General features: G+C 38.3%; 2 protein-coding genes and 1 long non-coding RNA gene across 3 annotated transcripts; all 3 read right to left on the bottom strand.

The window, feature by feature from the left end:
* Nucleotides 1–369: 369 nt before the first annotated feature.
* On the bottom strand, nt 370–1,427 carry LOC122326311. The gene is made up of 2 exons (XR_006247463.1): nt 1,325–1,427; nt 370–1,120 (listed from the first exon to the last, which is right to left on the bottom strand). It is a non-coding gene; the product is annotated as an uncharacterized LOC122326311 (long non-coding RNA).
* ubap2a (ubiquitin associated protein 2a) lies at nt 1,428–15,525 on the bottom strand. The gene is made up of 26 exons (XM_043222172.1): nt 15,407–15,525; nt 11,797–11,934; nt 10,900–10,977; nt 10,709–10,819; nt 9,918–10,080; nt 9,698–9,775; nt 9,232–9,295; nt 9,035–9,132; nt 8,903–8,955; nt 8,391–8,461; nt 8,117–8,294; nt 7,665–7,917; nt 7,142–7,431; nt 6,534–6,727; nt 6,060–6,315; nt 5,422–5,461; nt 5,154–5,325; nt 4,975–5,032; nt 4,680–4,884; nt 3,980–4,071; nt 3,667–3,717; nt 2,944–3,025; nt 2,484–2,834; nt 2,297–2,401; nt 2,137–2,219; nt 1,428–1,451 (listed from the first exon to the last, which is right to left on the bottom strand). Exons 2-26 carry the CDS (start codon nt 11,890–11,892, stop codon nt 1,428–1,430), a joined length of 3,246 nt encoding a protein of 1,081 aa, XP_043078107.1. The 5' UTR covers nt 11,893–11,934; nt 15,407–15,525.
* A 1,110-nt stretch (nt 15,526–16,635) lies between these two features.
* Nucleotides 16,636–26,031, bottom strand: dcaf12 (DDB1 and CUL4 associated factor 12). The gene is made up of 9 exons (XM_043221700.1): nt 25,580–26,031; nt 22,397–22,687; nt 21,226–21,504; nt 20,982–21,042; nt 20,326–20,519; nt 20,159–20,224; nt 19,909–20,071; nt 19,641–19,819; nt 16,636–18,252 (listed from the first exon to the last, which is right to left on the bottom strand). Exons 1-9 carry the CDS (start codon nt 25,634–25,636, stop codon nt 18,094–18,096), a joined length of 1,449 nt encoding a protein of 482 aa, XP_043077635.1. The 5' UTR covers nt 25,637–26,031; the 3' UTR covers nt 16,636–18,093.
* Nucleotides 26,032–26,412: the final 381 nt, after the last annotated feature.

Genomic DNA, 26,412 nt, shown 5'->3' with positions numbered 1-26,412 from the left:
ACAATGAAGTTAATGATACATTAAGACAGCTATGGCCTCCAGGTGTTTAACTTTAGTGCCTGTGATTGACCTGGAATGTCTAATGTGGGGCGGGGCCAAATTTAAATAACTACAATAAGTACCAAGAGGAAGATACTGATCTACTCATGAGCCTGACTAGTGAAGTCATTAAAATAGACATTTGAAAGAGACAATTTTCTGTGATGGAAAAAGTCTGCAGTCTTCACTGTCACATGATCTTTTAGAAATTATCCTGATATGCTCTACTGGATTATGCAACATTTTTTGTTAAATTAATGTAGCAATAAATTCAAATAGAACATACCATAATGTTACTACGTGTGTGCATTAATAATCAGACTGAAACAATAAACTGGACAGTTTTATTTTGACAACAAGGGTAAAACCAATGTTAAAATGAAATCTGATCTAAAATGCTACCGTTTAGCCAATTTGGTGGTTTGGGGGGGGGAGAGGGACAGGGGACACAAATGAAGGGCAGAGGGAAGAAAATTAAGCGTTGAAATTAAATTCCCCCTCGATAGAAAAAAAGTTCACAGGTGAAGGGGGTGGGAGAAGAGCAAAATACAAAAGTTAAAAAAAGGCTTCACCATCAAGTGATCAAGCTTAGCAGTAATGTACATACATTATCAGGGTTATGTATACAAATAAAAACTCCCATGTTCGAATCATGATGCTTGCTCTGCTTCAAGTATATTCACCCTTCTGTTCTCATCACTTCTCTCTCTCATCATATCCTCTTAGCCAGTTAGCAATGAAAAAAAAAAAAAAAAAAAAATCCTTCAAAAACAAAATGCAGAAAAACCACATTTCATATCCTACCAATACATATATACTGTATAAATACATACATAAATATACTTTACATACAACAGCCAAAACTTTGAAAAAGGGAGATGAGAACGTGGGAGGAGGATGAGGATGATGGTAGTGTGTACGGGTGTCCCTCTGCTTTGATCGGCGTGTCATCGGTGCGGGACAGCACCTGCGCTGTGGACTGCGCTCAGTTGCCCCAATAAGGGGAGCTGCCATAGTTGGATTTGTTGACCTGGGTCTTCTGCTGCATGGTGCTGGACTGGCTTCTCTGGCTTGGCCCACCCTACGTGATCGAAATGCGCCAGACAGATGAGCTTACAACGGTGAAGTCTTCTCATTTTAGCATTGTTTATGTTTGCATTCATATCAATGGCATTACGATACTTAGTGTACACTGTGACTGTAATGATTCATTTTTCTGGGTTGCGTTATTTAAATTTCACCGTAGAGGTGTGAATAGGCTGAAACAAAAAGCACAGGAACTGACCTGCCCATCCTGGGTGAGGTGATGATGGAGCAGCTGTGAATGGGGCTGCTGGTGGGCCGGCAGAATGTGAAGGAATGGAGCAGGAGCGCATGGAAAACCAGGGCTACAGGAAAAGCACAAAGACATTCTATATAAATATATTCCATGGGTCAATTAAGGTACTGCATGTTTGTCTCTATATATTATATTAATCACTGCCCAAGCCGAGGAGATTGTATATATAAGGAGGAGGTGTGCCAGCATGGTAATACCCTGTATATATGTATATATATATGTATATATATATATATATATGTATATAACGGCTATGTATATATGTATATATATATATGGATAAAGCACATATATGTATATATTATATATAAATATATTTATATATATAAATATAATATATATATATAATATCATATATATGAATATATACTGCATGTTTGTCTCTATATATTATATTAATCACTGCCCAACACTGAAGAATTTTAATTGTATATATATATATATATATATGTATATATATATATATTAAATATATACATATATATGTATATATGTATATATATATATATATGTATATATATATATATATATATATATATATATATATATATATATATATATATATATATATATATATATATATATATATATATATATATATATATATATATATATACACATATATACACACAATTTTTATATTGGATGCGATTAATCGCTACTGTTGTCCAGCACTGGTAAAAAGTAACATTATTATATTAATGTGTATACAGCTGTAAAATATTCAATATTAAAAACAATGACATATATGTAGGTACCTGTGTTTTATTGTAAACAGTTCCACTGATGTCTGGCACCCCAGAATTGCTAGATGTCACAGAGACACCTGGGACACAAAGTACTGGATCATTTATTTGAATTTAATTAGACATAAAAATAAAAAAACAAAACCGAAATGAAGTGATAGTATATTTATACCTTTCCCTGGGCCGGAGGCAGCAGATTTGGCCTGTGTTTGAGAAGAGTTACTGTAACCTTTGCTGTACTCAGTTCCTGCTGGGCCTTGCGTCAGGTCATCATACCCTTAAAATATACAACCACCCCAATACTTTACTGCTCAACAGTACAAAACATGCAATAGAATTTGTGTTGAATCTGCACAAACCTGAGCTAAAGGCGTGTTGTCCGTAGCCGCTGGGCTGCTGGAATGGCGTTGTTGGGTTGCTCAGTCCCATGCCGTGCTGCTTGGCCGAAGCAGGGGGAACGAACATGGTAGGGCCGTACTGGAAAGCACTGGGCACGCCGGGGTAGTAGGGAAGGCCTGTGTAGCTGTATCCAGGGGGTAGGGCTGGGTTTAAGAAGGGTTGTTGTGTGTTGTGGTGGCCTTGCGGCTGGGGCTGGTTCTGTCCTTGGCTCTGAGCCTGAGGAGGCTGCGCCGTCTGTGGGGCGTGAGCAGACAGGCTGGTAGAGGGCGCCGGTGAGGTGGATTCACCTCTGCCAAACTTAGCGACGTCACCTAAATGTGGAGAAAAAAATAAACTCATTTAAACTTCTCCTTTTATCTATACTGATGTTCATCATTATGAATCAAAATTTACAAACTATTAATAAAGCACAAGTCGTACCTGAGTAAGGGTTGCTGGCGAGGCTCCCATCTCTGCCAGACAGCGTAGCAGTCGGCCCTGGGAATGTGATTCCATAGTAATCCTACACGGATCAGAAAAAGACTGCAGAGTGAACATTTGACTAGGGCTGCCCATTAGCTGTCATACAAATGATTTTCTGTCTGTATGCTATGATATTAACATTAATATATTTACACTGTATGAATTATATACACACAAATGCTATTTATTCTAAATATATATGACATTCCGAAATTATGATAGTCCTAAATTATTCACTTCATAATTTTAAATACTATTTTATTCAAAAGGAAGATCTTTGATTTCTGCATTTTTATTTTATTTGCTTACATTCCCTTTTTGTTTTGTGTTAGTTTTAAATGGATTGAGACAACATGATCATTCTAGATTCCAAATAATTATGATGAAATCAAATAACCATAATCAGGCGATTACATAATACTAGCAACAAGCCTGGGTCAGGCCGATTAGTCTTTGGGCTTTTTGAGCTGATAACTGCACATGCTTGGCCCATTACCAGATTTTAGCTCTCCCATTCAAGTTGTTTCCTACCAACAGCCTTCTAAATGTGGGAATATCAGCGGTTATGTCTCATATCACAGATCTATATCTGCCACCCTGCTCTCAGTGTTAACTAATAGCCAAAATAAAACAAGAAGCTCGGCAGCAGTGCTAAAGAGAATTTGATGGGCTCAGACCCACCATTGGTAGTCTGGACTGGAGCATGTGGAGGTCTTCATAGCCATATATCTGCTGTACAACACAAAAGGAGAATTTTCAGCACTATAAATGTTACTGAAATCAATATGCAGCATTTCACAAACTTTATCAAGAGAAAAAAAAAAATACACGTCAAACTGATTCTTTACAAGTCACACAGACACAAAATAACAACACTATACAAATTACCCAACACAAAAAAAAACAAAACACAAAAATCCTGAAATTCCACATACACTAACAATACTTGCCAGGACTGAAAGCTGATCTGATTTAAGAGGATGAGGGTGCTTACCGGATAGGCAGGCAGCAGACCTCCGGGTCCCATGATGTACTGGTTAGGCAGCAGTGGAGGAACCCCCTGAGAGAGATTAGGAGGAGCTTTACCTGCACACAGACAGGGAAGAGTTTGTGGAGAATGAAGAATAGCAGATTTCTCTCTTAACTCATGGATGGTGAAAGGTAATAATAAGGCTGGAAGGAAATTATGAAACCCCTTTTTTGTTGATTATACACATGCTTGCAACATGACATCAATGTGAGAAAATCATTACAGAATTATGTCCATTTGCTTGCAAATGTCTATATGTTTAATGAATACTGCAGCACTAAAACCATCCTGGTTTTTATATTTTTCTAGATATGCCACTGCTACTTCCATTTTAAATATAAATATATATATTTAATATTTTCTATATAACCTTTTTCTGAAATGTATATAATTCATATAATTTATATATACACATATATACACTATATACAGTTCACATATTATGTAAACAAAAACAACTTCTGGATGTGATTGATCATTTGACAGCATTAATATGCTAATGTGAACGTTTATTAGTAAGTGTAACTATAGCAGAAAACCCACAAACCAGCTCTTACTAAAAGAAAATGCATTTAAACACTATCAATGATATTATGGTACTCTGTGTTATTATGATGCTTGGTTATGATTAAGTGATAAAACACTGTTGTGTGCTCTCTCTCACCGCTGGAGGAAGACAGTAGCGGGGCAGTCCTGACACCGGAAGGTGCGCTACCGTTGGTGCCGTGACCCAAAGTTCCAGGCCCGTGCAGACTATTGCTGCCACTCACTGAGCTGCTAACACTGTTGCTAGGCAGAACGGACACGGGTGGCGAGGAAAACACCATTGATGAGGGGGCGAGAGAGTTCACGCTGTCCACACTGGTATACTGAGGACAAATACAAAAGAAGGTGGTGAAGAGAGAGAGAGAGTGTGTGTGTGTGTGTGTGTGTGTGTGTGTGTATTCTACAGAACTCACTGTAAGTGAAGATGTGGTGCAAAGTGCCGACACAGCGGAATGGCCACTGCTCACATGACTACAAAAAAAAAAAAAAAAAAAAAAAAGGCAGTGTCACAGATATAAAGTATCCCACTTAACATTTCAGGAAAAAAAATTGTTTAATACAAAGAAAAGGTATAAATAAATATCTCGCTCACCTGCTGAGGGGAGGTAAGCTGGCAGAGGAGAGCTCAGAAGCCAGGCTGGGCAGAGCAGAATTGTGTGGTGTAACAGAAGGGGGCAACAGCGAGGATGGGGCAGATGGGGCAACACTTGTGCTGCTGGCCAGAGAGGGAGACTCTTGCTTTGGAGTGGAGGAACTCGATGTGGCTGATGGAGAAAGCATAAATGTCATGTATTACAACAATAAAAGCACATAAATCTTGAATGCATATGACAAAAAGAAGGGTAAAAATGAGGAGTTACTGTCTAAAGCAGCAGAGGTCCTCGCACCACTAAAACCGTTCTGTCAGGGATGCAAAAAAAAAAAAAAAAATTGAGCATTGAATCAAACTAGGCAGCATAACCTACTTGATGAACAACAGTACTGTGCAATAAAGACACAACATTAAAGCACCTTCACAAAAGGCTGCATTTACTTCATCAGACACACAGTAAATACAGTAATACTGTGAAATTGTTACTACAATTTCTAAAGTATTTTAAAATGTAATTTATTGCAGAATTTTCAAAAGCCATTACTCTAGGCTTCAGTGTCACATGATCCATCAGATATCACTAACAAGCTGACTTGGTTTTAAAGATTTTTTTATTAAATGTTGAAAACTGTTGCGCTGCTTTATATTTTCACTTCATATATATATATTCATATATATATTATTTTTTTTTTAATTTTAACAATTTGATGTGTTCTTGCTGAATAGAAGGTTTCATTTATAAACATCAAATCTAAAAAACAACCTTTCCACAGTGTAAATTATAAAAATGTGGTTGATTTTTGGTTGATGTAGCGCTTTAACTGAAAAAAAAAAAATCAACTTTACATTTTCACAGCTCTGCAGCTGTAATACATCTAAAACTGCAGTTTCTCTGTCTGTACTCACTGTCACAGGTCCAGAAGGCTCCTTGCTCTGAGAGAAGGTCAGTCTTGAATGAGGAGCCACACCACAGTCAAAGCTGTTACCCGCTGATGATGCAGCGGAGGAAGAAGAGGAGGATGAAGAGGATGAGGGGGCTGTGGCCGAGCTGGGGGTGGTGTGGGAGGGGGCGAGACTGGGGAGAGGTACCGAGGGAGAAGGGTAGATGCTGTCAGAAGAGGCCAGAGGCAGCAGCAAGGGGACCGGACTGGTCAGAGATTCACTGCAGGGGAGATCATGGGAAACATATTAGCATGCAAACTGGAGAGATTTTACAGCTAAAAAGAGAACACTGGTTTGAAAGACATGCGTTGAGAGATTTAGGAAAATCAGCAATACATGAAGTCCACTGCTCGAAGAAAAAGAAAAGCACTTCAATTCATTTTAGTCCTCAGCAAAACCATTTTGTCCTCAGTACTTCCATTTCTACCACTGACTGACCTGATTGGTTTAGAGTAAAGGCTGCTCTGTGACTGAGGAACCACCGCAGCCTCCCTTAAGGGTTCACTGTTGCAGTTCTCCGACTGGCCGAAGTCCGGCAGGGCAGATTCTGAACCAAAGTCCAGGGCACCAAACTGCACATTTAGACCGGACACATCTGCTGAGCCTGGCATCTCTACAGCAGATGCAGGGATCTGGATGTGTAAAAATATACACATACAAGTTTTGGGTTAGGACATTTCCTTTTTAATTAAGAGACCATTTAAAGATTTTCTGATACTGACTTTTCAATCAATAATTAATTCAAAAGCAAGAAACATAACATAATAGCAACAAACTTCAGTGCAAGTCATCTGTGCATTGTCTTTCTAACTTGCTCTCGCCTCTATTCTGGTAACACCCATTTCTCTCAATTTCAATAAATTCCAGATGGATAAAATCAAGCCCCACCCTGCATACGTTATACTTGAAAACTGAAGCCAAAAGTTTGCAAAATGGCTCTCAAAGGCCATTTCACGTATGTTTATCTATAAGCTGTAGTTCCAAATAGCTCACCAATATCTCTCTCAAAGCCTTCCAACTCAATGGATTTTTAAAACTCTAGTTACCTTTGAAGTGGGAGGTATCCTTCGCTTTTGAGTCTTTATCTGCCGCTGCTGTGTGCTGCTGCCCTGAGATTCGGCTGCCTGTGAGGGGGCCATGGAGGGTCCGTCACGGTGCTGAGAAGGTTCTGGCGCTTTCGGAAAGGCTTCCAGTGTGCCCGGGGCGGGCGAAGGGGTACTCAGTGGGGGAGGACTGGGCTGCCTGGTTAGAGGCCCCGTGTGGGTCAGGGAGCCCTGCTGTCGCTGAGCGAGTTGGCTTAGCACCAAAGATGGCTCTGGCTGCATCTGAAACTCCCCTATACCGCAAAAAAAGCCATTCACATCAAGTCATGTGTGACTAAAAAAAAAAAAATTGATGAAGTGTGAAAACTGTAATAATTAATTGTTATAAAACATGCTTGTATATGTTGCTTGTGTAAAAACATCAGATTTTGGTGTGAACAGCTCAACAGTGTTAATGCAGAGCAACGTGTTTGCTAGACTGAACAAGTTTGTGTTTCTGGTTCAGTAAAGCAATTGTAACACTCACGACTGAATTGAGAAGGGAGTGAAGCGGAGCTTTGTGTTCCAGGAGGTTTGATGTCCCAGGAGGAGGAGGAGGGGACAGATATCCCCGTCCCCACCAGCCCCCCTACAGGGGTGCAGTTGGTCCCTGTGCTGGAGGGCTGGGAGGTAAGCTGCCCAAGACCAGGCCCCTTCAGCTGTTCCAGTATTTGCTGCCCGGCCGTCTGCCCGAGTTTTGGACCACCCAGCTCTCCAAAACCAGAACCCAAAACAGAGGACTGGAAAAAGACACAAAGGAAGGGGAACCCATTCAGATCTCACCTCTAGTGTGTTTGAACAGTATACCACAATACAAAAAATAACTAACTAGAAAGTGAAATAAATAAAAAGTTGTGACGCAAGCACCCTAAACATAGCTTCGTCCTTTAGGAAAATGGTTTTCTAAATGCTATAAATCAGGCCTGTAGATTGTCTCACCAGGGTGGCGTGTGTGTAGCTGTTGGAACCAGCAGATGTGCCTCCGTTTCGAGCAGGCTGGTGGTGGGAGTTGGTGAAGACCAGACTGTGGCCAAGCCCCTGAGAGGAGCCCACGGCCTTCAGACCTCCCACCTCCTCACGATCCACAGGCTTCTGCAGCAGAGTCGATAGATCCAGGCTACAACAAAATACAATCAGTTGTCAAAACATAAGCAAATGCATAAATTGTCACAAGATTGTAATGAAATGAGAACCTCAGTTCTGACTTTATTACCTTTGGCCAGGTGTGATGTGGTTCTCGGGTGGAGGTGCACAAGAGGAAGTGAACACTTTGGTCTCAGAGAGCTTTGGAGTTTAAATAGGACCTGTTAGTACTTTTATTTTGTAGCAGTAAAATGTGAATTCTTTTGCTACAAATATGACATGAGAGATATTATGAAAGACAAAATGATATTAGCAATATATAAATATTTATACATAGCAATATACAACAATAATTATACAGTAATATATATAATGATTATTTATATATTTTAATTAAAATACATCCTTTCATAAAATACATAAAAGTTAGAAAATTACATAATTGCCATATGTATATATTGCAGAATTATAAATATATTATAAAATAAATATACATTTTTTTAACATCACTAATTATCTTCATGATAACCTTTAACATTTCTGGACAACACATATACCGTGTCTTTTCAGGCTTATTCATTTCAAGTTCTGTAATTCCCATAATGCACATGAGGTTAATTATAGCGCATGACTCACACTCACATCTTCACTCCAGTCTTCAGCTGCCCACTCGTCCAAAGTGTTCTGCCATGCCACTGAAGAGAATGTGTCAAAAAGAGATGAGAGTGGGCCTAAGGGTAGGCAACTACGTTCTCTGCAACAGAAGTCTCTTACCTGTCCCATCTGCAGTGTCATTGGCCCCCGTCTCCCAGACATCGGTGTGTGAATTTGATGTCCTGCTATCTGTGGTGTAGTCTGCAGGGTTAAAGGTTCTGCAGGAGCATACACAGAGTGTAAGACAGGATTTCAGGTGGCTGCGGTATGATAATGAGAATTACTTTACGTTAAAATACAATTTGACTGATACTCACCCCATCCCTTGTGCTGTAAACCTGCTGGTAATCGGAGCCCGACCTCTGCCTCTACCTCCAGACACTAAACAAAAAACAAATTCATAAACACCAGGGATAAGTTAGGGTGGTCAAACAGCCTTAATGTCCAACAGCAAAAAGGGAGACGCAACTTCCCACAGAAGGTTTTAATGTGCTGCTGACAGTCTATAGCTGCTATAACTGTCAGGCTGTTAGAGGGGTAAAACCCACTGTAAAAACTCATCCCCTTTAAAGCACCACTGCTACAGACATCAAAGCACAGTTTTCAAAACTCCAAATCACCTTGAAATCAAACTTGAAAACCTACATCTGATTGGAGTCCGTTAAATATGAATCTAATCACACAGGGCTTCCCTAATACAGAAAGCCCAGCTTAATTTTGTAAATGTAGTTTTGTACATCCCTAATAAGCATTGCTAACGCAAAAGGCTGTGTGCAGGCTTACCTCTTCCTCTTCCCCTGCGGCCACGGTCAGCACCTCTCTCAACAGGAGCAGGGTCCACACCATTCTCCTCAGTCCTCGCTAATAAAAATCAAATCGCATAAATCTCTCAAAATTTAAAACAAACTAATAATCAATAAAACTGACTAAAATATTGACTAAATATTGCTACTGAACAAGCAAAACAGCTATTTAAACAAGGAAATTTCATCATCACACTCACCTGGCCGGTTGCGACTGGTCCCTCTGCCACGACGACTCGCTCCTCCACGACCCTTGCTGCTTTCCCTCTCTTTCTTCTCCCGGTTCTCCTTGTTTTCCTTACCATCTGTGGAGGTGGCATCCTTTCCAAGACTTTTCTTTTTCCCCACGGTTTCCCAAGAAGTCTGCAAGATGACCAAGAGATGAATTAGTGTTTGTTAGAAATCTAAAAGAAGATAAAAATACAGCAGATGTCAGGTGTTAATGCACATGTCATTTTACATGACAGATTTTTTTTAAGGTTGTTTATCATATTGTTGTTGAAGCATTACTGCTGATGAAGGACATTTAGGAGCTTGTATTATGGCACAGAAGTGGAGGCAGAGGTCTGTTATGACACAGGATTACCTTCTGATCAACACTACAGGAGCGACCCACTTTCTATTTTAGAGTTTCATTCCCAGAAATCATTCAAACAAATCCTAGTCTATAAGCAGGGACCTCTTAAATTTCACCACAACAATAGTCACAGATGTTTTATCTGTGAAGTAGATTAGCATCAAACACGCACGAATCTGGACATTAAGCACTGTGGTATGTTCATCATTTTGCTAAAAAAAGAAACAAAAACACACGCAGAAAAATAAAAAGCCCAGCTAGAAAAATCATTGTTCTGCCTTTAAATGGCCTGCCACAAAACAGCTGAGAGTAGTGACATTTTCAGTAAAAGTTCCCCTTTTTCAAGAACTCATAAGTTTTAGTGCCTACTAAGTAGTCTAGACCCCATATGCATCTGATAGATGGGATTTTTACCGCATCAGAAGTTCCCTCAAGCAGGAAGTTGATGGCTCTGTTGACATCCTCGTTGCAGTCGTGAAGAGCAACCATGCAATCGTCTTGGTTCTTTCCTGTAACCTCCATGAGCTGTGAGCAAATATGGACATCATTAGGGTTAAGAGGAGATAAAACATCACTTAACTCTGAATGAAAGGAGCTTCTCATACCTGTTTCACTTTATCCTCAAAATCTGCATCATTCTTGTCATAGATCATCTGGGCCAGACGAATCTGTTCGGCTGTAGCCTGTAATTAGAAGCACAAGTTATGAACTTCAGAATGAGTGACCAAGAATCAATATTCAAAAATAAAACAATTGATTGAGTAGCCAGAAGACATGGTCCACTGCAAGTGTGTTCGGCGACAAGCCTAATGCATAGTATATACTATATACAGTGTTCCACTTTGTTAAACATAAAAGTATGCATTGTGCAACAATAAATGTCTTTAAATGATACTTTGTCAAACGACCTCATTGCACTGCATGTTTTATTCAGCAAGTGCAATCCAATTATCTCTGGAAAAAAAAAATGTAGACAACTCATATAGAAAGAAAATGTAGACCATTTCTGTAAAACGAGTTAAATATCTTGTGAATGTTTTTTTACTTTTGGTAGTGTAATCAAACTGTAATTTGCAAATATTACTGATTTCAAGAAAAAGGGCAAAAATAAACAAAAAAAAAAACTATGGAAGTTTGAACTATGGACCTGAAACTCTTTGGTTCCCAACATTCTTGAAAATACATTCTTTTGCACAGACGAGAGAAATGCTTAAAGGATTGAAGTGGCATGAAGGGGAGTAAATAATGACCATTTATTTTTTCGCGTGAACTACCCCTTGAAGATGCCACTTTAAAATCAATTCAACATCTAGCAATCGGCTCTAGATGTTTTTAATGCAAAAGTAAATGCCCACTAAAGAAACTGAAAGGTCAAGTCAAGCGTATTGCATTCTGGTACACAGTACACAGTAGATTGCAATTATACTGCATACTGCAGAAAAAACATGGTTTTAAGTTATTCCTAAAATGGCGTATGTTTCTGTATGTCGTCGTTTACTCACCTGAAGCTGTTTCTGTGGTTGTGTGGTCTGTGTGGTAGTGGGCAGCGTTTTGTCCCGAGTGCCCCGGGCTCGTTCGACGCCCACCGAGGTCATCATATACAGTATATACAAAACAATGTATGTACAAAACAGAAAAATCTGGAAGAAAAACAAGGCCAAAAACAGGAAGAGGTTATTATTCAGAAACGGCTTCCATGTCCTAGTTTCTAGTCCAAATATTTGCAGACAGCAGACGAGTTTTGTTCAGGCGAGCTAGCTGACGTTTTCTGCAGATCTTCCCTTCAGTGTCCCGCGCAGCGTCAGGCAAACACACAGGGGCCGTATCGGATTTCCTTTCTCCTAAACCCAGTTGGGCAAGATTGAGCAATACTCTGACTGCCAGAAACCCTTGTATAAAAAAAACAATCAAGCTTATCCGAGCACTGCTGAAATGAAGACCACGCTACGAGACCACACTGGTGTCTGCTAACACTTCACAACTAGCCTGTAGTGTCCTTCTAATATGCTGAACTCAGATCACATCACATAGTGATTCCTCATGAATACAAAACAATAACAGTCCTCAAATACAAGAACACGGAGGAATGTTTCAATCTTGCTATTTCACTATCCAACGTTTATATCACAAATTTTCTGTTTAAGGAGGCAGACCCTGTTAGAGCTGCTGTTAAGTCACCTTTTATTACTCGCAAAAAACACATTTACAACAACTTCAGATGTTAAGACGAGGAAATATCAAGGGGATAGTTCATCTTTAAATTAATATCCCGCCATCAATGAATCATGTAGTTTTAAAAGCTGCATAATCTTCCCTCTTTAATTCTTTTCTTAGCAATCATGTCAAATAACCTGTCTAGTTGGAAAAAAGCATATAATTAGTCCATATGATTCATGCTCCATATTAAAGATCTTTTGAAGCCATACAATAGCTCTGTGACTAAATGGCTAATATTTACTATCAAATCCAGGGCTCAACACAAAGGATTATTTCTATTTGCCCAGTTGAACCAGTGTTTCAGATTTTTTCTCACCCTGATGAAACATTCACTGGCCTCAAAAAATAAATAAATAAAATACTGTTACTTTGACTCCTACAACTTTGTAGGATTATCTACTAGGGAAGTAGAAAAGGATGTCATGCCACTAAATTTACAGATGCCTGACTAGACTAACTAATACAAGCATTATATTAGTTAGGTAGATATATAAAACATAAGACAGTTCTTATTCTTGAGCCCTGAAATCTTATTTTCATAAGATGCCAAACAACAATAGGTTTGGTAACTGAAAATATATCCAGTCAAAATAATCTCAATACAAAAATGCAATATGAAAATACAATATGTATAGTCCATGCTAAAATAATGTCTAACTTTCATTTAGCATCAAATATGATATAGCCAAAAGGTCATATATTTGAGCTTACTTTTTAAACGATTATTACTAATCATTACTAAAGATAGATAGATAAATAATACAACAATAATATATTAAAACTTTTCAAATCTAGTCAATGAGGCCGCAAACATATGCACTTCACATAATTATGACATTTTTAGCTATAGAATTATGAATATTTTTAATCTGATGCCCTGTGCATTGGGGACCAGGTATAAGTCCATGCCTTCTTAAGTCCATTCCTGATTCAACATCAAATTTAGCATTTTAATAAATGGTATTTAAAAATGTACATTTTAATTCTATTTTGGCTTTGTTCGGTGTGTCGTGAGCATACTGTATCATCATGAGATGAAAACAAGTGTTTCAAAGCACATAAAACACCCCTATATACCAACTGGATTTCTCCCACAAAGCATTGCAATCACATGGCTTTAAAAGATTTGTAACTTAGGGCATGAGTAGTATGAACTGATTTATAATGTTACTTATAACTTTGGATCTAGAAGTAGATGTCTGCTTATGCAGTTACAAAATAAATAAAAATCAGCCAAATAGGTTTAAAATGACATGGGAGTGAATAAATAGCATGTAACAAATAACTTTGGGTGAACTACTCCTTTAAAAAAAAAAAAAAAAACCTTCTAGGATGATTTTCCACAAAATTAAATCCTCAACTTGTGAAGAAATTAAACTAAGACTAAAACATCAGTAAGCGTTACTGCTTGCACAGAAGACAAGGCAACATACATAACATCTGTGATGAATACAGTAGGCTTTTCTTGGCTGTTAGAAGAGATCTTATTGTGCATGTTCGACACAGTCACACAGCAACGCCCGACTAGATTCTGACATATGGAGATCATCAGATATTATCTCACAAAAAATTCCCAGCTTGCAATATACATCACAAATATCTTACTGGTACAAGTCTGGCTGCGCAAGCTCTGCTGGTCACAAATGATTTAATGATGACAGTAAGCAAAACAACCCACAAAAGTGATTCGACCAGCTGACAAATGGACTCGTGTGGGGACATTTCTGAGATCCTTACAAATTGGAAAAAGCCTTTTCTCTTGGTCAGCAGACCACCCATAGTGTCCTTAAAACTACTGACGGTGTGTGTATAAAGCACACTTAGAGATGCCATCTCTGATTTACATTAAACTATTTAAATTTGCAAACAAGATGCAAAAAGTTACATTTTGACAGAATTTTACAAAAACAAACGGAAACAGAAAATGTGAATTATAAAATGGCAGTTATTTGTTTTTATAAAATAAGCAATCTATCGCTTCTAACGTGAATGTCAATAACAACAAAATGGCCAAACATCAGTCAAAAATGTGTTTACCACTAAAACAAAAAAATATATATTTTTTTTACGTTTTATAGACTAATAAAACCATAAAAATGACCAACAAAATTTAATAACATAAAAAAGCCTAGACGTTCATAATCAAAACATATGCGATGGCTCAATCACATTAGAAAACTTTAAACAAATTACCACAATTAAATCGTTGTCAAACGACTTTATTCGCCTTCCGACTTTCGATAAATACGCTCTCCATCCTAAAGAAAACTAACTACATTCATAAAAGTAACAAAATTAAATATAATATGTGGTGGCTCAAACAAAGGGAATTTAGATCCAGGACCAGAGTCAGCATCCTCGTTTTTCTTTACAGATTCATTAGAGATGCTTGGAAACGTTCAAGAAACATGTGGTGTTTTTTAAACCCCAAGAAAGAGTAAAAGCAGAGTTTGCGAGCAGCATAAACGCATAGTCTCTGCTCTCCTTTGTCCATGATCTCTAATGTCATTTCCTCTCCCCAATTGTTGTAGCTTAGCTGGCTAACTCACGACCGCCCGGCGTCCTTGTTCATAACATTTAAATCCCCAAAAGCATTTAATCACCAAGATGTATATCAATACGACCCTTTTAATGGGCTAAAAGCTGGTTTAATGGAGATGCGGGCTTGTTGTAAAGGGATGTTTGCGGAAAACGGTCTCACGGCAGAGCTAAAGCCGAATAAGCTAAACTGAGGAGGCAAAACAAAGCCATACAAAAGACAACACAACCTCGAAAAACAGGCAGCGACGGATTAAAACAGCTGAACATCAAAGAAAAGAAAATATTAATCACGCAACACTTGATAAATAAAGCCTAGTCGGAGTCCGAAAGAGAGATTTGTTTTTTTTTTATTACCTGCTAACACGCTTCACTCAGCCAGCAGCAAACTCCGTCACGTGACCGTCACCGCGCCGCTGCCGCTTCTCTCCATGCAGATCCTACAGGCGCGCTCCCGCACATTCACAAGCGCGCGCGCACGTACACAGTGGGTCGAACAAAACGCACTTCAGCGCCACAAAACAAATTAAAACGCAAACTATACAAACTGCATACAATCTTGAAGTGGAATTTTGTCATAATTTAGGTTATTATCGCTACTTGTTTTCTGAGCCATTCTAAAGATTTTTACGAAATTGTATTGTGCAGGATTTAAACAGAATATGAGTTGTGCAAGATGCACGTTTATGTTATTTCCTCTTCCTCCAAAATGTAAAGAAGTGCATTTTACAATTAGCCTATGTATGATATTGCTAAACAATTTAATTAAGATTTTAATGAAAATTGCAACATTCATCAATTCTGTAGGAACTGATGAATATTTATTACTTCATTGTAATTTAGTTACATGACTTGGGGTTTAAGGAAACTGGATAAAACAAAGAATATCTATTTTTCCAACTATTGCTTTAGACGTGGTGAAAAGCTTGAGTATATGCTGAAGACAAAAGTGTAGCCTTTGTTTTAAATGGTTTACTTTCTTTATTCACAAATGTAAAGTTTGGATGTAAATGTAAAGCACCCCAGTTTAATTTCTTTAAAAAGGAAATAGTCATGTAAATAGCTGATGAAGGCCAAGAAATAGTTTATCGTGATTTTCTTTACCCCCTACATTGTTTAAATACATTGTTGAATGTATTTTTATTTATTTTCTGTTATATAATTAATATGAATATCTCAGTCCGTGAGGACTTTGAGTTCCGCTTATGTTGTTTGTTAATGTTGACATCCAAAATAAAATAAAATCCACTCTTTTTCTGTCTGCAATTGAATCTCATCACGCTTCTGGACTTGAAATGAAAACTTGGCCGTCTCTAATATTGTACATTGCTCCCTACAGATGATACTCATGAATGCGAATTAATTTTTATAATCATAACACACTGGTCTAATAAAAGAAGCGGTCACTACAGTGCGATGGTATTCAGGTAACGGCAAAAATTTGTGATCTGTCATGCTTTATATTATTCAACATCGATTACTCAAAAAAGCTTTAAACATCAGCAGAAGTATTGAGCATGCTATCTATAGCATACTATCAAGTACACTTTATATCGTTTAAAAAAAGTCATGATGCAAAGCCAGAATGGAAGAAAAATACATCAATAAACTTTTATTCATTTTCTTTTTGAAGAATGTCTCGTGTTGCTGTTCTTCTGTTTTGTTTTGATATTGTACAATATCTTTACACTTGTAGTCTGTAAAAACATTCAGGAAGTGAGTATAAAAAAGGGCACCACCAAAATAATGACAGATTAGTTCACTCACACACGCACATATATCCTCTGACATTTACATAAATTGTAATCTCCCTCTATTAGATTCCAAATATGTATACATTTACATTTATATATAAAATACATTTTAAAAGTGATGGGTAATTTCTGCTTAATATATGCCTGTTACGGTGTTCATTGTACTAGCAATTTTGTGACAATTCCATGAAGATCATCATGTAAAAAGACAAAAAAAGGCCTAAACAAATTCAATCTGCAACAGTCTTTCACAGAAAGACTCTGAAAAGGCAACAATGTCACACAACACTGCCCTGCCTTTAAGCAGAGAAGATGAGAAGCAAAAATCCTAACAAATATGATTGTACCTGAACGTCATGAGTGCTAGTGACAGCAACAATACAAAATAAATAAGACGTCTAAATGTCACAGAGGGAAAATTGCAATCTTGATGCGAGCTTATGCGTGTTAGTACAGAATCAGCAATAAAAAGAGGCATTCTCCAAGATACCTCAAACAGAACACAAACGGATTCTGCGATTTGTCTCTCCCTGCCATTATTTTGGAAAAAGAGGAAAAAGAAAAACAGCGGGTGTGTCTTCATTGAACGCTATCCGACTCGTGTCCACGTTCACTCTGTGCTCTTCATATAACTGCAGTCTTGACCTCAGTGTCCACAGCGAGGTTAGAGGTCAGGCTGTCCGTTCATTTCACCAAGATTCATCTTTAATGCCGATTTTCAGCCTTTTGAGGTTCTACAATGTCTTATCAGTCCACTGCGAGCCAAGAAAATGAGCTAATTGGCAGGTCTTTGGAAAAAAAAAAAAACACAGCAAAACAAACTCAAAACGCCATGTCTTTTATAAAAAAGAAAAAACAATGCCTAACAGAGAGACTGTTAAATATTTTCATATATTTTACACAATTCCACAGTTCTCAAAGGTTCAGCCAGCTGATGTACAGAGGAAAAAAACCTCTTTCATCCTTTCCAGACTCCTCTCTTAAGATCAGGCATCAGTGCTGGTCATGCCTTTTCTTTTTCTTTGCCTTTTTTTTCTCCCCACACACACACACATACGCACACACACAAACATAAACACATATAAATTCAGGAGGACACCAGGCAAATGAAAATTGAAAGACATGAGACCAAGCACATAAACAGTAGAGAACCACATCTATGCTCCTGAGTCCTTTGAGAAAGAGAGGATGATCGTGGATAGAAGCTAAACCGGAAATGAAAATGAGTGAGGAGAAAATGGATGATGAAAGCACATGGTACGTGAGAGGGAAATGGAAGGATGATGGAGGCTAACTCCAGAGACCAGCGTAGTTTCCGTGTAGGCCTGAACACAGGGGGCCGCCGGCCACGAAAAGTTTGGTGCCGGAGTCGTCATAGCAGTGCGTGTATACGGCATTCGGGAAGGAGTGGACATCTGAAAAATAACTTCTCCATGTTTCGTCGTGATTCTGTGGGAGACAGGAAGACTGGATTTTTCATTCATTTCAGCATCAATCAAAATATAGTATAATGCAGTAAAAACTAAAATACAGTAAAAAGCTACATTTTCTGCATCACAAATCCAGTTTTCAGTGTAGCATGATCCTTCAGAAATCATTTTAATGTGAATCATTCTGATTTGGTGAAAACATTTCTTATCGTTTATGATGAAACCGGCTGTGCTTTGTAATGTTTTTTGTGGAAAACATGATGAAATATATGCTTCACAGGCAATATGCGCTTTATTCTTTAATGTATACAGTGCATTTATTTGAAATAGAAATCTTTCGTGACATTTCGAATTACTTTACTGTCACTTTTATTTCTCAGAATAAAAGTATCACTTTAATTAAAAACACAAAAATTCCTACCGACCCCAAACTTTTGAGCAGTAGTGCATCATATGTGTATAATGTCTAATAAGCAGGATAATGTACAGTCGGCTGTTCATTATCATAAAATAGCCCTAGACAAGCAAATCAAAACCCCAATGTGCGAAGGAGTTGTTAATTTTGCCATAATGAACAGGCTGAGCGTACACTATCCCTTATATAGTTACATTTTTCAAAGTTCTAACAAAAGGGCAGCAACCTAAGTGGGCCAATTAAGCCAATCAAATAGTAGTTATACTTCCGTGTGGACTCCTGATTAATGCACCATACAGCATTTCTGCTTAATGAACTTCCATATGGTAAGCAGAGACTGATGCTGCAGGCAACCGACTGCTAGAGTAAGCACTTTGTAAAAGAGCTTATATATAGACTAATTAATGCAAAAGCCTGCCCAAAGATTTCATGGCAAAAATTAGGTAGTGGGTTTATACAGAAAAAGAATGATCAAGTTTGATAATGAATATACACCACTGTTCAATTAATACTTTTTCATTTAGTAACAATGCATTAGTTCGATTAAAAGTGACAAAAGATTTTGACATCTAGTATTTAGATATAATTATATACTGTTTAAGGAAGCTCAGAGGTACATGGAATGCAAGTCAATGTTAAAAAGAGAGTCATTGCGTTCGAACTGAATCATTTAAAAGTGATTCATTTAGGAGCAAAAGAACATCACGTTGCTCAGACGCAAAGAAGTCCCGTGGCTGTGTTTGGAATTATTTTTGTTTGCAAAACAAAGCGAAAACAGCCAAAAAGTAAGTCTGTTAATATTACCTTCTTGTTTATTAAACTATTTTAATAACACATTTGTAATCATGCAGATTTTTGGAAAAAAACAAACAAACAACACTCTCCAATTATTCTATAATTTTAATGCGTTCTGTTTGGTTTTTGCAATATACTTGATAATGTCAAATTGCATATCATTAAGACAACCTGGGTCAAAAAAGGGTCAAACTTACCAGCCATCCCCTCCCTGTGGTGAGTTTCAGGATGCCCTCTGCTGTGCGATTCCGGTACCCGGCGGGTGAGCTGGATGGACCATCCAGAAAACGCTGAGCCCTGATATCGTAGAAGAGCAGGGAACCTTGGCCAGTGCCTACCGTCACTATGTGTTCATAGAAGCTCACAGAGCGAATACCTAAGAGAGAGAATTTAACATAAAAAAACTGAGCACCAGTTTGCAAATGATAACAAATGATAACCATCTTTGAAAGGTGGAAAACATACCACTGCCGCGCTCCCTGGAGCTCACAGATTTGATGTTCTGAGATGACTGCCGGGGGTCAAGGAAGGAAACGTGTGCCTGGGAGCCGACTGCGTAAACGGACCAATCCAGACCGTATGCCAGACACACGTTCTCCTTACAGTAAGGGAGTTTGGTAGAAAGTTCCTATAGAAGAAAAAAACCCATTATACAACTGTAAAAATCTGTAAATATTGTGCTGGAGAGAAGTAAGGCTGATGGTCCTAATTGTACCTTGCACAGGTTGTCTTCTGCCTTCCACAGATGGAAATATCCATCTAAAGAAACGGCACCCAACTCCTGACGGATGAATGAAAAACATAAAAGCAGAGTAACAATGAGCTTGAATAACACACGAAGCAATCCATTTTCAGTCACATGAGTCAAGGACAGCAGCTAACCTTATGGCTGTTGTTGAAGGCCAGTGCACGCACTTTGCAATTGTAGGGGTGGGTGTACTCTTTCGGGATGTCCTTGAGAGCGCGGTGAGAAATGTAGGAGTAACAAGGAACACCTTCCACATTCTGACGCTTCTCGGCCTGAGTCAGCACCTCCTCTGATATCTCCCACAGACCCATGGAACCGTCACGGGATCCTGCTCCAGTGCAAAAATAGATTAATTCTTCTTTAATTGAACAATAGTACATTCTGTACACCAATGAGCAACGTCTTATTGCATATAACGTATAATTAATTGCTAAATAAATCCTGAACGTTTCGTCAAGGGAAACCACTTTATTTAAATCAGAATAAATTTAGCATTTTCTACACTATATATGCATGTATAAAAATATATAGTATGAAAAAAATGCACTTCCACATTACTTTACTGAAAAATGGGAGCAGTCACGTGTTAAACTGTAAATAACCTCAAATATCTTTAATTGTCCTAAACAAGCTTCCCTTTTCTTCACACAAAATGTACTTTCCATTTCCTTTCTCTTTTTGCTCTTGGGGTGAAATTTAACACTTGAGATTCTTGACAGGTTTCTTGAAATGTACACTAGCACATACTGTGTAGCGTTGCTCAAAACTGGATCTGCAAGCTTTTTTTTACCTGAGACTGCCATGGTGTCACTGATCCACGCAATGGAGAATATCCAGTCGTTGTGTCCATCCTGTCAGAAATACAGAACCAATTTGAGTCTAGAGAAATACTTCAGTGCGTACCAGAATTCTTTGCACTGCGTTACCCAAAGCTAGCCACTAAGGGCACTTGAGCCCCGTGAAGCCAAAGGCCGTAGCCACTAAACACTTTACAATACTTGCACAACTAGAAGGGAAGCAATGATTGGACTCACATCCCCGACACAGACAGGGTCAAGAGTGGGAAGTCTGTACACTGCCAGGCTGTTGGGGTTGTCTCCTCCAGTGGCCAACAATGTACGAGAGGGGTTCAGCTCAATGGCGTGGATGCCACATCCCTGCTGGACATCTAGACCGCCGACTGGTCCTGGATTGTGGAAGTGGAAATTGCCCCCCACTCCACTCAAACCCTGGGAAACCTCTGCCCTTCCCTCTCTGTCTTTCAGCATGGGTATCCTGGTAATCTGTCCCGAGAGGACGTCTACCACAAATAGCTAAGAAATCATAAAGGCGAACAAGATTAGTAAAGACATCTGAAAGAGGACTGAAACATGCAGCGTGTGTTCAAACAACTTCTTTTTTTATACTTGTATGTTAATTTGGAGCTTGACAGTCACCTTTTTCGTTATATGGAAAAGCATCATTATGCAGAATTTTAATCTTGAGGTGATATACATTTAAAGGCATATTTAGTTAGACTAACAATATTTTCTAACATGGAATTTTCCTGAAGGGTTCTGTGCGTTAAACCTTTTTTTTTATACCAGGACAGTATTTCAGTGTGACTGAATTATGGTTTTAATTAATATTTCTATTATAATATTACATTTTATTTTCAGCTGCCATTTATTTTAGTACATTAAGTTGCAATGAATAAACATGAAACACACTAATTTATTAAGCTTTTTCCCTAAACAGCACAAAGTACATAATCAGCACTGACATCGCGGAATTAAATTTAAATTGTCAATTTTTTTTTCATTTTATTCCATTTAACATATTTTATTTCAAGTAACAGTTTTTTAACGCCAAATAAAAAATGGGTTTAATCATTTTATTTTACTTTGACAAATATCTTCTGATTAACATTTTTTAATTGTTTACGTTAACTGTAAATTAGAGGTTTATTTCCCTTTACGGTTTCTGTTGGTAATTTTGTTTTGCGCCATTAACTCAATCTTTAAAAATTTATTCATCCATACGCAGAATATCATAAAAGCTTCTTAGTAAAATTAAACATGTTAAATATTAAATATATATAAAAAAAGATAAGAAGTTAATAAATATCGCCAGTAATCTTTTAAATATTTCAAATAAATGGCACAAAGATCATAAATACTGCATAATAAAATTTCATGCAAAACTACAAATCAGAAACCAACCCACCGTGTTGCATTTGGTCCCACACACCACCTGCCTCTGGTTGAGCCACTGGGAAGCGAAGACCTTGTTGAGGCGGCCGAGGGAGAACTCTCTCTCTCTGAGGATTCCTGGGATGCGTCCGGCAGCAAATCCGCGCAGACTCCGCTGGAAGCTCCATTCATGCTGCTGCTGTGGGCGGAACTCCCTTCCTCTCACAGAGCACACCACCGACCGCCGACTCTGCCACCAGGGCTGGGCATGACGCGCTGAGCTGGACACGCGGGCACGCTTAATCGCAGACTGACACCAGTCAAACTGACAGAGAGACAAAGAAGGGTCAACCATATTAAAAAAAATCTAGAAGAAAACTAAGTGTTTCAATAAATGTTCTTTATCATTTACTGTATACGCCTAATAACAACCCATCTATCCATCCATCTCAGCTTTTTGAAGGCTATATTGATGGAAAAATCTACAATAATGCAAAATGCAGCTATTTAACAATTTTAGTTTTACAAATAACATAATAAATAAACAAAAACAACTATTACATATAAAACTGATATTTGTCAAATTTTTATATTTTTTCAGGAGAAACTTTTTACAACCCATCAATGTGCTTTGAGTTAAAAAAATTAAATAAATAAAATTAATAAGTTTGAATTCTACAAATAAAGTAATCCATTACAACATTATAATGCACAGCATGAAAATTTCAAAAAAAAAAAAAAAAGAAGATTAACATGCATTTAAAAGAAGAACTTTATATAAATCCTTTTCATAAAAGAGAAAGCATTTGTTCACTTTCATTTTACCTCACATCAGTGTTCTCTGTTAGTGAATTGCACATCGCTTTCTCAAACTGGTATAACATTTTCAAACAGAAACCTTAAATTATGGACACGATCTCACAGACATTTGGTTTAGGTGGCTTCCGTGCAATCCAGCACTGTGTAGGCACTTTTAAAAACAGCTTGCATTTGAAGAACAACACCTGGTGGCGTTGCAAATTCATCGCCTCACCCTGCTAGCAACCTTCTATACAATCAAACACAATAAATTATAGCAAAACTGGCAAAGAACACAAGTGAGGGCATCCATCTGACACTAACGCCAGCTGGCAGACAAACCGATTCTGCGCTCCCAGCGAGCATCGACAAATCAAAGATAGCCATGGCACGGTCGAGAAAAACCAGCTGCTTGAAGTATACCAGCTCCTGTGGGCCCAGCAATCCGCGTGAGAGACTGAGACTCATTCATTTTAATGCTTATTCTCGCTAAACAGCACTGAGATCATCATGCTTATAATCAAAACATCATCACCCATATAAACAACATTAGCTGAAATTACATCATCTGTCGAGAGCGAGAAGAGTAACACACTCCTAGTCATAAACACTGATGTATCTCTACTCCAGTAAAGCGTTTCAAATCCCCCTCCAGGCAAGTAGACATCAGCCATATCTGAATGACCCAGATCCTAATGGCCAAGTAGGTCAGGATCTTAGTCGATATATGACCACCTTCACACACAGAGAACAAAAGCTCGAGATCACCAATAGCATTCAAACTAATTATAAACTACAAAAGAATTTAACTAAATCACATTGGAGATGCCGTCTCTTTAGTCCCGCCTCCAAACTCACGCCATTGGCTAATGACGTGTTCCGCTGGTCGGGATGCTCAAACATACATCAACCTGCAAAAGGTGGCCTCTGCATATTACGCTGTGACTGTACTGAAAGCAATAATCAATTTATGGCTATACTGAAATTATTATAAAGAAAATACTAATACTTATTTCATATGTTAATTGAAATAGTGAAATTGAAATTAACAGAGCGAGATGAACATTTAAAGTCTAGACATAAGCAAACCATTCCCATCGTCGGCTTCATTTATATTACAAGCATCAATTGTTGAGGCCTATGATATCAGTGCATTGTTTTTATTGATTTGCTCTTTTAGATCTGGCTGTCACACAGGGATACGTCCAGAGCTGACCAGTGATATCCAAAATAAACCTTCAACGAAGCCAAATAAGGAAAGCAAATGATCTTCCATGCAGTGTGTTGCACTGAAGACCACCTTCCCCCATATGAGAACTCTATCCTTTCCTGTGTATCCTACTTACTACATCAACTTCACTTACAAGCCCGTGATAGAACATTTCTCACTGATTCCTGAGTACTGGGACAAAATACTTCTATTTTCCTGTAATATGTGCATTTTATTGAGTGCTGGCAAAATAACATAAAACATTTTGCTTATAACACTTGCAAACTCATTATGTGTTTTCCTAGTGGCATTAATAGAGCTTACATAATAGTACAAATAAATAAAAAATTGTATCTATCTATATCTATATCTACATATATAAATGTTTAAATAATAACATCACAATAACAGAAATTTGCCTGCACCTGACATAGCAGGTGAAATTTAGGAGGGGGACCTTCAGGATGAAGGCCGTCTGTCATATCGCCTGATATTATAAATGTTTTCACAACCATCTGACGGTTTTGACAAAAAGACAGCTGTGTTAAGTAGCTAAAATGAACCTCTATTTTGTTTGAAATACATTTAATTAATATAAAACCTGTGAACGTTACGAATTGTGGTTTTTAAGACGACAATGTAATATCACTAAGAGAAAACGAAATAAATGAATACATGTTAAGAACACTGTAGTGATCATATATGAACGTTGTTCAGCACTAACATGTTGTGTCTCCTATCAATAATTAATGAGCTGCAAAACCGACACTGTAGTAATAATATTTCTCATTTAAACAATCAAAAATAACAGAAGTGTGGCAGTCGTACTGGACCACTAACCAGCTTATACTGTCTGGCTCTTGCTGGAGAATCATTATCCTGTAATCTAGTCCAGGATTAAGACGTACTCAAACAAAATACATCATCTTGATGTTCAAGACGGCTGATAAATAATTACGCATTAATAAACAAACCAGGTCACCAATGCCAGATCAATGTCAACAACTAAGTTAACAACCCCACCATTAGCCTTTAGCCAGCAGACCTGTGCTAACATTAGACTGCAATCCTTTCCTGTTTGTAAACTGTCACATTTCGAGCTTGTGTTTCTGTTCCCAATGATTCAAGGATCTTGTTTCATATAAAACGCGAGGTTAGCATATGGCTGCGAGCCGTTTTTGTTAGCTGTAAGTGGGATTTGTTGTTTACCTGTTGTTCCTTGGGCTCCTCTGCTTTCCTTTTCCTGCTAACTGTTTTTCTCGCCATAGCCCGACACGCACAGGTCCCTCACCCACATGGAGGGCAGCAGCGACGCTGGGAAGTGGATCATATAATGGCGATGGGGTTTGTTTCGGCGGCCTCTGGGCTGGTGGAGCGACGCGACTAATCGAATCCAGCCGAGTCGAGTCGGACGGTTCTGAATCGAATAACCGTCCGATTCCGTCGCAGTGGCCGATCACCGATCCTTGTGATTTGGGTGTTTTTTTAGGGCAGGCTTGTTTGGTTTTCGTCTGTGTGGAGGAGCTACAAGGGTACTGCTGCCCCTCCCCTGCACCGAGCTCACTTTTCACCTATCTTCTTTCTCTCTCTCTCTCTCTCTCTCGCTCGCTCTCTGTCCGTCGTTCTCCTGACAAAACGCGTCATCCGAAAACGTACAGCGCCGCGCGCAGCCGCAAACCAGTCAAACATCAACAAAAACAAGGTCAAACGTACGCGTGCGTGTGGCTTGCGTGCGCGCGCGCGCACGACCCCTTTCGCGATCTGTGGTTTGCGAGCGTTTTATGATTTTTTTGTTCTGCTGTGTTCATTACAATTCAAAAATAGGCTGCGGCATTTACAATGTAATTGCAATTATAAATGATTCACTTTTTAATAATTGTAATCATATAAATACATATTACGCCGCGTGGTCGTAAAACTTAACCTGTTTAATTTGAAAAACAAACAAATCAACATTACGTAAATGACGACGCACACATTCGCGTTAATTATGTTGCCTAATCTCATTTTAAATTTATTACGTTATAGCTATTCAGGCTTTA

Source organism: Puntigrus tetrazona, chromosome 21, assembly GCF_018831695.1.
Source record: "Puntigrus tetrazona isolate hp1 chromosome 21, ASM1883169v1, whole genome shotgun sequence".
Classification (NCBI taxonomy): domain Eukaryota; kingdom Metazoa; phylum Chordata; class Actinopteri; order Cypriniformes; family Cyprinidae; genus Puntigrus; species Puntigrus tetrazona.
The sequence above is the reverse complement of the archived record's forward strand: the minus strand, read 5'-3'. Positions and strand labels throughout refer to the sequence as shown.

What these genes read in the sequence shown, in the direction of transcription:
- ubap2a (XM_043222172.1), bottom strand. Translation starts at nt 11,892, where the DNA reads ATGATGACCTCGGTGGGCGTCGAACGAGCCCGGGGCACTCGGGACAAA. An exon ending in CACATCACACCTGGCCAAAG is followed by an intron (nt 8,295 to 8,390) that starts GTAATAAAGTCA and finishes ATTTTGTTGTAG; the next exon opens with CCTGGATCTATCGACTCTGC. An exon ending in AGCCTTCTGGACCTGTGACA is followed by an intron (nt 5,462 to 6,059) that starts GTGAGTACAGAC and finishes CATCCCTGACAG; the next exon opens with AACGGTTTTAGTGGTGCGAG.
- dcaf12 (XM_043221700.1), bottom strand. Translation starts at nt 25,636, where the DNA reads ATGGCGAGAAAAACAGTTAGCAGGAAAAGGAAAGCAGAGGAGCCCAAG. An exon ending in GTGGGACCAAATGCAACACG is followed by an intron (nt 21,505 to 22,396) that starts GTGGGTTGGTTT and finishes ATGATTTCTTAG; the next exon opens with CTATTTGTGGTAGACGTCCT. An exon ending in CCTTCAACAACAGCCATAAG is followed by an intron (nt 20,225 to 20,325) that starts GTTAGCTGCTGT and finishes TTCATCCGTCAG; the next exon opens with GAGTTGGGTGCCGTTTCTTT.